This window comes from Nerophis lumbriciformis, linkage group LG26 (genome assembly GCF_033978685.3).
Source record: "Nerophis lumbriciformis linkage group LG26, RoL_Nlum_v2.1, whole genome shotgun sequence".
In the NCBI taxonomy this organism is placed as follows: domain Eukaryota; kingdom Metazoa; phylum Chordata; class Actinopteri; order Syngnathiformes; family Syngnathidae; genus Nerophis; species Nerophis lumbriciformis.
In genome coordinates, this window is record NC_084573.2 from 15978233 (window position 1) to 15992915 (window position 14683).

The 14683-nt window shown below is 40.9% G+C and overlaps 2 protein-coding genes across 4 annotated transcripts in view; one reads left to right on the plus strand and one right to left on the minus strand.

The window, feature by feature from the left end:
* Positions 1 to 14683, minus strand: part of LOC133623865 (E3 ubiquitin-protein ligase RNF19A) — a 99486-nt gene that overhangs the window by 68122 nt on the left and 16681 nt on the right. The window lies entirely within an intron of this gene.
* Positions 1 to 14683, plus strand: part of znf513a (zinc finger protein 513a) — a 43798-nt gene that overhangs the window by 26487 nt on the left and 2628 nt on the right. For all 3 annotated transcript variants that reach the window (XM_061987317.1, XM_061987318.1, XM_061987319.1), the window contains one exon: positions 13905 to 14624. In XM_061987317.1, the coding sequence (XP_061843301.1) occupies positions 13905 to 14624 (720 nt within the window). The remainder of the gene's footprint in view (positions 1 to 13904; positions 14625 to 14683) is intronic.

Consider the following 14683-nt stretch of genomic DNA (forward strand, 5'->3'; position numbering starts at 1 on the left):
GTGGTGTGCTGAAGACTTTTACTTCCAAGTTGACATTTTCAAATGGTAAATTGTTTTCTTTAATGACTTGTATACATCAGTGCTTATCACCAGTGCTTTGGCAAACAACAAGTTGGAGTTTTTCAATGTATACCAACACATCAAACATGTTTACTGATTACAGAAACAAAATGTTTTGGGGTTTTTTAATCCGCAAACAAGAACACAAAGTCTGCAGTTTTTTTTAGTACATGGTATATCAGAGGAGTTGAATCTTTGCAGACACGTAAACAAAGTCTGATTAAAAATGTTTAGATATAAAAATGCCTTTTATGATTAAATTAGTGTTTGTGTTGATTCTCCCAGTCAGGACCAATACAGTCACATGGCCGTTCTGAGTGCCTGCAAGTCTGCATTCAGGGCAGGATTACTGGTGCGCTGCAGCAGATAGGGAAAGTATAGTGTGTCACATAAGTTGCTATTCCTTTTAATTAGAGATGTCCGATAATGGCTTTTTTGTCGATATCCGATATTGTCCAACTCGTAATTACATATTCCAATATCAACCGATACCGATATATACAGTTGTGGAATTAACACATTATTATGCCTAATTTTGTCGTGATGCCCCGCTGGATGCATTAAACAATGTAACAAGGTTTTCCAAAATAAGAGAACAACATCAACTCAAGTTATGGAAAAAAGTGCCTACATGGCACTACCATATTTATTATTGAAGTCACAAAGTGCATTATTTTTTTTAACATGCCTCAAAACAGCAGCTTGAAATTTAGGACATGCTCTCCCTGAGATAATCCTGATACCCACTACAACTATTGGAAATACTATACTTTGACTTTCACAAAGTGCATTATTTTTATTTTTTTTTAAACATGCCTCAAAACAACAGCTACAAAAACAATGAAGGCACATAGCTTCAGTCCAGAGTATACTAGAGTAATAAAGTAAACAATAACATAGTCCTCATTTAGTGCAAGACTGCCTGGCATACTGTATAACAGGAAATTATAAACTGGGCTCAATCTGACCTGCTCTAACGTATTTGTATGAGTAACACAAATGTGCTGCAAGCTAGTGGTAGCCTACCAGTCAGCCAGAGCTTCTGAAATTCTGCGTTGAGACAGGGCAGCTCCGTTCACTGCAAGCTGCAAAATGTGCGCCATGCAGGGCAGACTAGCCACACCAAACTCCAGCGTAGTTTTTGCCATATTGCGTGCGTTGTCCCTGACCACAACGCGGGCTTTCGCCCTGGGGTGTTTTTTGTTCTATTCTTGTTTTTTCTCGGCAGAGTCTTTAAGCGACAACTGTGTGGTACTACTTTTTTTCGGTGTTTGCTTTTCATCCATTTTCCACTTGTATTTATCGTGTATTTCCTTATGATTCTTGAAGAGGTGGGAGATCAAATTGCTCGTATTAAAGGAAGACGTCTTGGTTCCTCCTCGCATAACCAACTTTTTGCAGACATTGCAAATTGCCAGGTTTTTATCCGTCGGACGCACTTTAAAATAATCTCAAACCATAGACATGGTGTCGTTAGTCAGTCACTGAGCAAGCTCGCTTGTTAGCCACGGCTACAGCACCGGCAACAACACACTCTTGTTGTTATGTTCCGCTCGCGGCGGTTTGATGAGGTCATCAAGCGTCGCCAGTAAACCTCTCATGCTGCAGTCGTCAACTCCTGTGTTGTGTGTGGGAGAGGGGAGAGGCTGATGACTGAGAGACGCAACTGCTCTGTACTTCTCCCTACATCCGCGTTTTACCGGATATATACCGCTCCGTACAGCGGCGTTTTAAAAAGTCATTCATTTTACTTTTTGAAACCGATACCGATAATTTCCGATATTACATTTTAAAGCATTTATCGGCCGATAATATCGGCAGGCCGATATTATCGGACATCTCTACTTTTAATGTTAGTGTTAGTCATATTTATTTTATTTGTTCTTCTGGGCTGCACTTGCAGCTGTGTAAGGGGGAAGAGAGACAACACTGATTGAACATTAGTTACGTACGTCGTGAGGAGACGGACTTTTGCGATAGTGGAACGAGAGGTCGCACGCACGGACACACTCACACAAATGCACACATTCACAGTCAATAAAGATGGATTGTTCTGTGGAGGATACCAAGCATCGTTGCTTCCCTACTGTTTACTACTGCGGTAACTTCTAAAAGACTTTTCCGCCATGTTTGATCGTAGAAAAATGCTATCAGATGATCACCGTGATCGAACTCAAAAGTAATTGCAATCAAGATCATATAATCGCCCAGCCCTACATGCAGCCCACAAATATAATATGTACTTCCTTTTCTCGGCTATATTGAAACATGATGGAGACCGGGGGGCCCACACTTTTTCAGCAGGCGAGCAAGCTACTTTTCAAATGACCAAGTCGAGGTGATCTACCTTGTGTGCGAGTGCGTGGACAGCCTAAGGCACACCTGTGCAAGAATCGTGGTTTGATCAGCCACACCTGTGAGGTGGGATGGCTTATCATGGCAAAGAAGATGTGCTCACTAACACAGATTTAGACACATCTGTGAACAATATTTGAGAGGAATATACTTTGTGCCACTTTTATATACTAACAGTTTTAGATCTTTGAGTTCAACTAATGAAAAATGGGAGCAAAAACAAAAGTGGTGTTGTTTATATTTTTGTTCAATGTATGTATGTGTATGTACAGTATGTATTAGGGCTGTCAAACGATTACAATATTAATCGTGATTAATCTCATTTTCGCGATTAATCGCAGATGGGTATAATTTTTCATCATTAAGTACCCTAAACAGATCATTTTCAGGGGTGATTTTCCGTGATTGTACACGCAAACCCTCAGTAGATCAGGACCTAGATGTTAATGATGTTAGTAATGACTCCTAGTACACTGACTGTTGGTGATGTACTAACGGTAGTAATTGTGACTAGTAGTAGATGTAGTAAACCTACAGAAATGGGTGTTGATGAAGTATTAGTAGAGGTAGTAGTACTTACACTAATGGGTGTAAATGATGTAGTATTATATGTAGTGGCACTTCCACTAATGGATGTAAATGATGTAGTACTTACACAAATGGGTGTAAATGTAAATTATATATTACTTATTCTAATGTTGTAAATAATGTAGTAGTACTTATACTAATGAAGGTAAATGATGTAGTTGTATATGTAGCAGTCCTTATGCTTATAAATTAGGTAGTAGTATATGTATCAGTACTTATACTAAAGGGTGTAAATTATGTAGTTGTACTTACACTAATGGGTGTAAATGAAGTTGTAGTGTTATGTAGCAGTACTTGCATTAATGGGTGTAAATGATGTAGCATATGTAGTAGTACGTACACGAATGGGTGGTATTGATGTAGTGGTAGACTTATTATTTAGACTAACGGGTGTAAATTATGTAGTAGTGCTTACAATAATGGATGTTAATGATGTAGTAGTACTTAAACTAATTGTGTATATAATGTAGTAGTATAGGTGGTAGGCTGTAAGTGGTGTAATTGTATATGTAGTGGTACTTACGCTAATGGGTGTTAATTATGTAATAGTATATGTAGTAGTACTGGGCGTGAATAGTGTAGTAGTATAGGTGGTAGTACTTACACTATCCACCCATTTTCTACCGCTTGTCCCTCTCGGAGTCGCGGGGCAGTAATAGGTCTAGTAGTACTTACACTAATGGGTGTATATGAAATAGTGGTATATGTAGTAGTACTTTTATTAATTGGTGTAAATGATGGTACTTGTACTAATAGGTGTTAATGATGTATTAGTTTTACTAATGAGTGCAAATGATTTAGTAGTACTTACACTAATGGGTATTAATGAGCAGTGCGGTGAGGTTCATGGCTGGTGAGGCACTAACTTCATCACAGTCAGATTTACAAACATATGAACCCTAAAGAGTATCTTATTCACCATTTGATTTGCAGCAGTTAACGGGTTATGTTTAAAAGCTCATACCAGCATTCTTCCCTGCTTGGCACTCAGCATCAAGGGTTGGAATTGGGGGTTAAATCACCAAAAATTATTCCCGGGCGCGGCGCTGCTGCTGCCCACTGCTCCCCTCACCTCCCAGGGGGTGATCAAGGGGATGGGTCAAATGCAGAGGACAAATTTCATTACACCTAGTGTGTGTGTGACAATCATTGGTACTTTAACTTAACTTTACACATACAAACTGTAGCACACAAAAAAGCACATTTAATAAAAAAAAACATTATTATGGTCTTACCTTTACTTATAAATGAAGTCCATGCGCCGCTGTTGTGCTGGATTAATGGCACCCCCGCCGTAGAATGCACCCCCTGACGGGAGTGTTATATCAACTAAAGCCCTCACTTAAACTTTCCACGTGCAAGATTGAATCTATTTAAAAACGTGTAACCGAGGGTTTATAAATGTCGCCTATACTGTATGAAACTACAAAATAACAAACACGGAAGCTCCAGTTTACACGAGGACCACTTTATTTACCTTCTTTCAAAAACCTCCGCTCCACTCCGTGTCATCACTTCCGCTCTTAGCGCCTTCAAAATAAGAGCTCAAGACATATACTGTATAACAGCGCATAACAGGAACTTAACATCACAAAGAGGAAAGCCCATAAAAATAGGTTACAAAAGTTATTTAATAAGAAGCCAAAAAAATGCAAAAACAATAATGTTCGTGTTGGAGGAGTTGTGAATTAGGTACACCTGCAGTCTGCAGGTGTACCTAATGTTGTGGCCCTGCAGTCATTCACAACTCCTCCAACACGAACATTATTGTTTTTGCACTTTTTGGCTTCTTATGAAATAACTTTTTTAAATAGATTCAATCTTGCACGTGGAAAGTTTAAGTGTGGGCTTTAGTTGATATAACACTCCCGTCAGGGGTTGCATTCTACGCCGGGGGTGCAGGAGGCGGGATTACTGCGAGCCTCAGCCAGTGCGTCTTTTGCAGCCGTTTTATGATCGCTCAGCACAAGAAATACGTTACACACATACAGTTGTTGACAAAATACACTGTACATTATATACCTCAGCTAACTAAACTATGGAAATGTATAATATAGTTCATATAGCAATACGGTCTCACTGCACAGCAGGCCAGCAGTTAGCTGAGTCCGCAATCCATGTTGAGGCACAACGCAGTGACGTGCCTCAACTGGCTGCTGTTCACCGCACCGTCTCTTCTCAGTATTTGAACGGCAAATGTGAAAATTCAGCGATTTTAAATAAAAATAATCTAAAACTGGTGAAGTTAAATGGAAAATAACTTTATAGTATAATCACTGGATACATATAACAATTTAATTTAAAAAAAATATTTTTACATTTTTTTTCTTTCCATGATGGCAGGTGAGGCCCCGCCTCACCTGCCTCTAGTGACTGCATGTCACTGTTAATGAGGTAGTGGTATATGGAGTAGTACTCACATTAGTATATGAAGTAGTACTTGGACTAATGGGTGTAAATTAAGTAGTAGTATTAAGACTAATGGGTGTAAATTAAGTAGTAGTATTTGGACTAATGGGTGTAAATTAAGTAGTAGTATTTGGACTAATTGGTGTAAATTAAGTAGTAGTACTTGGACTAATGGATGTAAATTAAGTAGTAGTACTTGGACTAATAGGTGTAAATTAAGTAGTAGTATTTGGACTAATGGGTGTAAATTAAGTAGTAGTACTGGGTGCAAATTATTTAAAGTTAAAGTACCAATGATTGTCACACACACACACTAGGTGTGGGGAAATTATTCTCTGCATTTGACCCATCACCCTTGATCACCCCCTGGGAGGTGAGGGGAGCAGTGGGCAGCACATAATTTTTGGTAATTTAACCCCCAATTCCAACCCTTGATGCTGAGTGCTAAGCAGGGAGGTAATGGGTCCCACTTTTAGAGTCTTTGGTATGACTGTAATAGTCTTTGGTATGACTGTAATAGTACTTGTAATAATTAGTGTAAATCATGTAGTAGTGTTTGTACCAGTGAGTATAAATCTTAATGATAGAGGTGGGAAAAATAACTAATTCTCCGATGCATCACAATTGGAAGGTGGGCAATTAATGATTCGATGGTCAAATAAATGTCCAAACGTTGATTATTAAATAAAGTAATACTGACTGTTCTAAAATGCCGCATTATGCTCTAAACATTAGTTTTAGTTCTAACCAAGGGAGAAATTTCAGATATTATTTTAATGTCATTGTTAGTTGGTTTAGTGCAAACACACAAAAGAAGGAGTAGAAGACAAGCTATGCTAGCCGCGGCGCTAAGCTAGCTTAAATGTGAAGTAATGAAATAAAATAATAAAGTATTCGTACACTTCAACAGAAGGCTAATTGGAACCGCGTTACAACAGAAAGCAGGGCTGGAAAGTTTTAGAAAATGAAAAGAGTCAGACTAAGTGGCATGATATGATGCATTCAACATTATTTTTTGCCTTTTTTTAACACTGATTTGGTCTGTTATAACGTCGATTTAGACCGATGTCTTTGAAATGGTACGGAAGTTCATTGTCATTGCACTTAAAAGTACAAAAAAATGTGTTGTCAATACAAACCATCTAAGAGCCGATTACAGTAGACCTGTGAGGAAAGTCTCATGGCAGCACGGCTTATGTGTTGAAGACAGAGTGATATGTGCTCTCATGTCTCCAAAACATCCAAAAAAGTCGCTAGATTTGTCGCTAGTTGCTTTTGAGAGAGAAAGTCACGAAGAGGAGTTGGAATGATACTGGATTTAGCGAGAAAGTCGCCAAGTTGACAACACTGGGCTGAGGTGTGTGATGCCTTATGTTGCTTCTGATTGGTTCACATTGCGTGGTGCCTTCCTGGTTGGCAAAATCTAGGCACAAGAACACATGGATTGGTCTCGAATTGGTTATATCACTTAGTCAAAGTTACTCGATCGACGGCAAGTTTAATATTATGGAAAAAATAAATATAGAGTGGTGAATGGGGTTGAATATGCGTGAGAAATGTCAAGTGTGGCTTGAGAATGGGTTAAATTGCGTGGCTCTCAGGCTCAAAGCTTGAGGCTTGGGCAGCTCTGAGAAAGTAACCAGCGAAGAAGAGGAAATTAGCAATGTTTCAGGAGAGAATAATATCCACACAGTACAGCAACATGTCTGTCAGTAGGGCTGCACGATTTTGAGGAAAAGCATAATTGCGATTTTTGTCTCTAAAATTGCGATTTTCATATTTTATTCATAAACCTGCATAAATAACGAGTGAAGAAACTCTTACTGTCAATCAACATATTCTTGTCTCAAGGTGCCACAGATTAAAACAATATGCAATAATTAACTTTAACAAATATTTTGCTTTATGCATACAGACTCATTGCTTATATACTAAGACTGCATGTGCAATTGAAAAGTGGTGCAGACCACCTTATTTCAATGAGGATTTGCGTGTACTACATGGGGCATGGCCACAGAGACACTCATTTACCATTTACCCATGTAGTTATGCTCCTACCTGCGGTGTTTGCCATGTTTGCAAATGAGCAGCAGACATACCACTTTTTATGGGCATTTTAGAAGCAATCGTGCAGTCCATCTACAATGAAACAACTTTTCGAGAAGCTATATATATTTTAAGATGTATACAGTATATTCTATGTGGGGGAAAAACGAACGTCATGAAAAATACTAAAGGACACCAAAATGCATCAATTGAATTTGTTTTATTAGCCCCATTCAGTCCTCTAGCAGCTTTGTAAAGATAAAATGATAGACTGTAATATTTTTTATTTTTGACCATCCAAAATATTGACACACATGCGTAAGACGCGGGATCGTCGTCTATTCATGCTCTGTCGGTGCAGCGTGTGTACTGATCTGGCAGCTGTCAGTTTGCACCTACCTCTGACACATGCTAAATAAAACGCTAAAGAGTGTTTCCAAAACGGTGGCGAGTGTTGATATACAACATTGCACGTGCTAAATAATTATATTTGTATCTTCTCCTCCCAGCATTGTGCCTTTTGATGATATTTTGCATTTTAACAAAGACAGACGCAAAATGGATTGCACACCTTTTTTTGCTCACTTAACAGACGCAATCCACTTTGCACATGTTTAGTAGATCAGCTTTGTGTTTGCACGTGTTTTAGTACATGCAAACCTTTAGTAAATCAGGTCCTGTACTTGTACTAGTGTGTGTAAATGATGTATGTAGTAGTACTTGTACTAGTGTGTGTAAATGATGTATGTAGTAGTACTTGTACTAGTGTGTGTAAATGATGTATGTAGTAGTACTTGTACTAGTGTGTGTAAATGATGTATGTAGTAGTACTTGTACTAGTGTGTGTAAATGATGTATGTAGTAGTACTTGTACTAGTGTGTGTAAATGATGTATGTAGTGGTACTTGTACTAATGAGTGTAAATGATTTATGTAGTAGTACTTATACTAGTGTGTGTAAATGATGTATGTAGTAGTACTTGTACTAGTGTGTGTAAATGATGTATGTAGTAGTACTTGTACTAGTGTGTGTAAATGATGTATGTAGTAGTACTTGTACTAATGTGTGTAAATGATGTATGTAGTAGTACTTGTACTAATGAGTGTAAATGATGTATGTAGTAGTACTTGTACTAGTGTGTAAATGATGTATGTAGTAGTACTTGTACTAGTGTGTGTAAATGATGTATGTAGTAGTACTTGTACTAGTGTGTGTAAATGATGTATGTAGTAGTACTTGTACTAGTGTGTGTACTTGTACTAGTGTGTGTAAATGATGTATGTAGTAGTACTTGTACTAATGAGTGTAAATGATGTATGTAGTAGTACTTGTACTAATGAGTGTAAATTATGTATGTAGTAGTACTTGTACTAGTGTGTGTAAATGATGTATGTAGTAGTACTTGTACTAGTGTGTGTAAATGGTCAATGTAGTAGTACTTGTACTAGTGTGTGTAAATGATGTATGTAGTAGTATGTGTACTAGTGTGTGTAAATGATGTATGTAGTAGTACTTGTATTAGTGTGTGTAAATGATGTATGTAGTAGTACGTGTACTAGTGTGTGTAAATGATGTATGTAGTAGTACTTGTACTGAGTGTAGATGAAGTAGTAGTAGTACTTGTACTAGAATAGAATAGAATATATCTTTATTGTCATTGTACAACAAAATTGTATGCAAAACTAATTTAGTGCAAATTCATAATAACACATAAAAACAAAAGAACATAGATAAATAGATAAAAATACATAAAAATACCAAGCACACAGCTCACATGCACAGTCAATATTGTCTTGTGTTCAGCGACACTATTGCTCTCGGGTAAAAAGTGTTCTTAAATCGGTTTGTCCGGCATTTTATTGTCCTGTATCTCCTGCCCGAGGGCAGCAGTTCAAAAAGTTTATGTCCAGGGTGAGATGGGTGCCTTATGATGTTTTGGGCCTTTTTGAGGCACCTGGCACTGTACAGTTCATCTAGGGAGGGGAACGAGCAGCCAGTGATCTTCATGGCAGTTTTTATGACCCTCTGAAGTGCATTTCTCTCTGCCGCCGTGCAGCTGGCATACCATACACACATGCAGTATGTCAGCACACTCTCTATTGAGCAGCGATAGAAGGACACAAGTAGTTTTTGTGACAGGTGGTTCTTTTTGAGGAGTCTCAGAAAGTAAAGTCTCTGCTGTGCCTTTTTGATGGTCACTGAGGTGTTCATACTCCACGACAGGTCTTCCTCGATCTGGATACCCAGGAACCTGGAGTTAGAGACCCTTTCCACATAGTCCCCATTGATGTACAGTGGTTGGATGTTTATTGTTTTTTTCTTCCGGAAATCCATGATCAGCTCCTTCGTCTTAGTGGTGTTAAGGACCAGGTTGTTTGTTTTCCCTGCACCACCCAGTCAACCGCTCAACTTCGTTTCTGTAGGCAGACTCATCCCTCACAGAAATGAGTCCCACTACTGTAGTCTCGTCTGCAAATTTAATAGTGGTGTTGCTGGCATGAGCAGGGGTGTAGTCATGGGTGTAGAGTAGGGGGCTTAGCACGCAGCCCTGGGGGGAGCCGGTGCTGATGCTAAAAGATGCTGAGAGGTGAGAGCCTACTCTCACCCTCTGAGAGCGATTTGTCAGGAAGTCCAGGATCCAGTGGCAGATGGAGGAAGACAGTCCCAGCCCCGTCAGTTTGGGCACCAGTCTGTGGGGGAGGATGGTGTTGAACGCAGAGCTAAAAATCAACACAAAGTAGCCTTGCATAGCTCCCCTGCTGCTCTAGGTGGCTCAGAGCAGTGTGGAGGCTGTTGCGATAGCATCCTCTGTAGATCTGTTTGCCCTGTACGCAAACTGGTGTGAGTCCAATTCAGGTGGAAGATTTGAGGTGATGTGCCCCCGAACCAGAGTTTCAAAGCACTTCATAATGATTGGTGTAAGTGCCACTGGACGGTAATCATTCAAGCTGTTTACTGCAGTTTTTTTTTGGGAGTGAGACAATAACAGAGTCCTTTAGACAGGGTGGGACGATGTACTGGGATAAGGACTGGTTGAAAATCCTGGTGAAGACAACAGCCAGCTGGTCGGCACAGGTCTTTAATACACGTCCAAGTACGCCATCCGGTCAAGCAGCTTTCCTTGGGTTCACCCGCCTTAGTGTGCGCTGCACCTCATGTTCTTCCAACATGAGGACATTGTCACGGGTTGAGGGTTGTGATGTAACTGCATGCGGTTGCTCCACCTCGAAGCGAGCGAAGAAGATGTTCAGTTCCTCCGCCAGCGAGGCGTCTCCGTCAGCCACAGCGAAGTTGTTGGATTTGTAGCCGGTGATGTGCTTCACCCCCTGCCACACCTGCCTTGTGTTGTTGCTGCTGAGGTGTCCCTCTATTTTCTTCCGATATGCTGTCTTGGCCTCTATAATGCCTCTCCTCAGGTTGGCTCTGGCAGCACTGTACTGTGCCCCATCACCACACCTGAAGGCCTTGTTCCTCTCCTTCAGCAGGGTCCTGACCTCACCTGTCATCCAGGGTTTTTGGTTTGGATAGACCCGGATATGCTTCTCGGTCATAGCAATATCCGTGCAGAACTTGATATAGCTCAGCACAGATAAAGTGTAGTCCTCCAGGTCCTGCTGTTCAAAGATACCCCAGTTTGTTCTTTCAAAGCAATCCTGGAGCTGCTGAGAGGCTCCCTCAGGCCAGATTTTAACAGTCTTAGTTGTCGGGGGAGAACTTTTCCTCAGGGGGGTGTATGCTGGGATTAACAACACTGACAGGTGGCCGGACTGGCCCAAGTGTGGTAGTGGCTTAGCCCTGTAGCTACTCTTGATATTAGAGTATGCCTTGTCCGGAGTGTTTTTTCCCCTAGTTGCACATTTAATGTGCTGGTGGAATTTAGGGAGCACAGTTTTCAATTCTGCATGATTAAAGTCCTCAGGGTACACGCTTTGTTGACTGCTAATGGAGTCATGTAACACCCTGAGGGCCGTACTAGCATTAGCTGCCGGTGGTATGTAAATAGCCGTTAGCATGACAACATTAAACTCCCGTGGAAGGTAGATGGGTCTGCATTTCACAGTAACGTACTCCAAATCAGATGAGCAGTGACTGGTAACAGTCTTGGTGTTGGTGCACCAGCTGCTGTTGACGTAGATGCATAGCCCCCCTCATCTGCTCTTACCGGAGTCCTTGGTTCTGTCATGCCGATGTGTTGTGCGGCCCGCTAGCTCGATAGCCGTGTCCGGGATGAGTGGGTGAAGCCACGTCTCCGTGATGAGCAGAATGCAGCTGTCCCCGACCATCTTATGTCGCAATCTGCAGCTTCAGCTCGTCCAGCTTGTTGGCAAGGGATATTGCATTCGATAAAAAAATTCTGGGAAGCGATGGTTTGAATGGCAACTTGCGGAGCCTAGCTAGCACGCCAGCTCTGCAGCCCCTCTTTTGCTTCCTGTCCCTCCGCCTCCTTCTCCTGGGAAATGTAATCCATGGAGAGCCCGGTGTCCTGGCTATGTCCGCCGGTATCTCGTGTAAACGAAGAAACTCAGCTGTGACGTCTTGCTCACTCCGTAGTCCCAATTTAAGAAGTTCGGGTCGACTGTAGATGTTAGTCGCCCGGCATAATGTGGACAGACACACACACCATACAAGCAAAAATAACAAAAACTTGCACCAAAAAAGAGAGCTCTGAACCGCTGCGTCTATGCGCGCCGCCATCTTGGATGTAGTGTGTGTAATTGATGTATGTAGTAGTACTTGTACTAGTGTGTGTAAATGATGTATGTAGTAGTACTTGGACTGAGTGTAGATGAAGTAGTAGTACTTGTACTAATGCGTGTAAATTAAGTAGTAGCAGTACTTGTACTAGTGTGTGCAAATGATGTATGTAGTAGTACTTGTACTAGTGTGTGTAAATTATGTATGTAGTAGTACTTGTACTAATGAGTGTAAATGATTTATGTAGTAGTACTTGTTCTAGTGTGTGTAAATGATGTATGTAGTAGTACTTGTACTAGTGTGTGTAAATGATGTATGTAGTAGTACTTGGACTGAGTGTAGATGAAATAGTAGTACTTGTACTAATGCGTGTAAATTAAGTAGTAGCAGTACTTGTACTAGTGTGTGCAAATGATGTATGTAGTAGTACTTGTACTAGTGTGTGTAAATTATGTATGTAGTAGTACTTGTACTAATGAGTGTAAATGATTTATGTAGTAGTACTTGTTCTAGTGTGTGTAAATGATGTATGTAGTAGTACTTGGACTGAGTGTAGATGAAGTAGTAGTACTTGTACTAGTGTGTGTAAATGATGTATGTAGTAGTACTTGTACTAGTGTGTGTAAATTATGTACTAGTGTGTGTAAATTATGTATGTAGTAGTACTTGTACAAATGAGTGTAAATTATGTATGTAGTAGTACTGGTACTCATGAGTGTAGATGAGGTAGTAGTAGTACTTGTACTAATGCGTGTAAATTAAGTAGTAGCAGTACTTGTACTAGTGTGTGCAAATTATGTATGTAGTAGTACTTGTACTAGTGTGTGTAAATTATGTATGTAGTAGTACTTGTGCTAATGAGTGTAAATTATTTATGTAGTAGTAATTGTACGAATGAGTGTAAATGATGTATGTAGTAGTATTTGTACTCCATCCATCCATTTGCTACCGCTTGTCCCTTTTGGGGTCGTGGGGGGTAGTGTAAATGATGTATGTAGTAGTACTTGTACTAATGAGTGTAAATGATGTATGTAGTAGTACTTGTACTGAGTGTAGATGAAGTAGTGGTAGTATTTTTACTAATGAGTGTAAATGATGTATGAAGTAGTACTTGTACTAATGAGTGTAAATTAAGTAGTAGTAGTACTTGTACTAGTGTGTGTAAATGATGTATGTAGTAGTACTTGTAATGATGTATGCTTGTACTGAGTGTAGATGAAGTAGTAGTAGTAGTAGTACTTGTACTAATGAGTGTAAATTATGTATGTCGTAGTACTTGTACTAATGAGTGTAAATTATGTATGTCGTAGTACTTGTGCTAATGAGTTTAAATGAAGTTGTAGTAGTACTAGTGTGTGTAAATGATGTATGTAGTAGTACTTGTACTAGTGTGTGTAAATGATGTATGCAGTAGTACTTGTACTAGTGTGTGTACATGATTTATGTAGTAGTACTTGTACTAATGAGTGTAAATGATGTATTTAGTAGTACTTGTACTAGTGTCTGTAAATTAAATAGTAGTAGTATTTGTACTAGTGTGTGTAAATGAAGTAGTAGTACTACTTGTACAGTGTGTGTAAATGAAGTAGTAGTAGTACTTGTACTAGTGTGTGTAAATGAAGTAGTAGTAGTACTTGTACTAGTGTGTGTAAATGATGTATGTAGTAGTTGTACTAAATGAAGTAGTAGTAGTAGTTGTACTAATGAAGTAGTAGTAGTAGTTGTACTAATGGTGGTGTTGTCCCTCACAGAGGTGGCTGCTGAGATCGGGTTCTCTGTGTATCCTGAGTGTGATGAGGACAACGCCCACAGCATGGATAGTGAAACTGAAACCTCTCACAGCAGCACACCCGACAACGTGAGGGAGGACGAAGGTCCGGCAGGCCGCTCCGAGCCCACCTTCGCTCCCTACCTGTCTTGCCGGGGGTGTGGCCAACTCCGTAACGACCCCCTGGGACACCTGGTGGGTCCTTATTGCCTGCGCTGCTGCAAAGCCGCCAGGGACGGCAAAAACACGGACTTCGCTTTCGGAAGCCTGAGCGGGATCCACTCTCAGCTGGACGGGATGGGCGACGGAGCGCTGTCGGGCGACGACAAGGCCAAGCTGCACTCCTGCCACCTGTGCGGCTTCTCGTCTCGCTACGCCAACCACGTGAAGCGCCACATGAAGACGCACAACGGCGAGAAGCCCTTCAACTGCCCCCTGTGCGCCTACGCCTCGGCACAGCTGGTCAACCTGCAGCGCCACCTGCGCATCCACACGGGAGAGAAGCCCTACAAGTGCGAGAGCTGCGCCTTCGCCTGCAGTTCCCTCGGCAACCTGAAGAGGCACCAGCGCATGCACGCACCCAATGCTGGGCTGGGGGGGCAGGACGCCTCCCTTCGACCCGGCAGCGGGCCCAGTGGCCTCAAGGGTCACATGCCCGGGCAGCGGGCCAGTGAGGAGGACGAGGAGGATGAAGCTGCCAAAGGTATGTTTTCTTTGTTTACTAATCCCAATATTAACATACATAAATTTTTCATGCTAAAC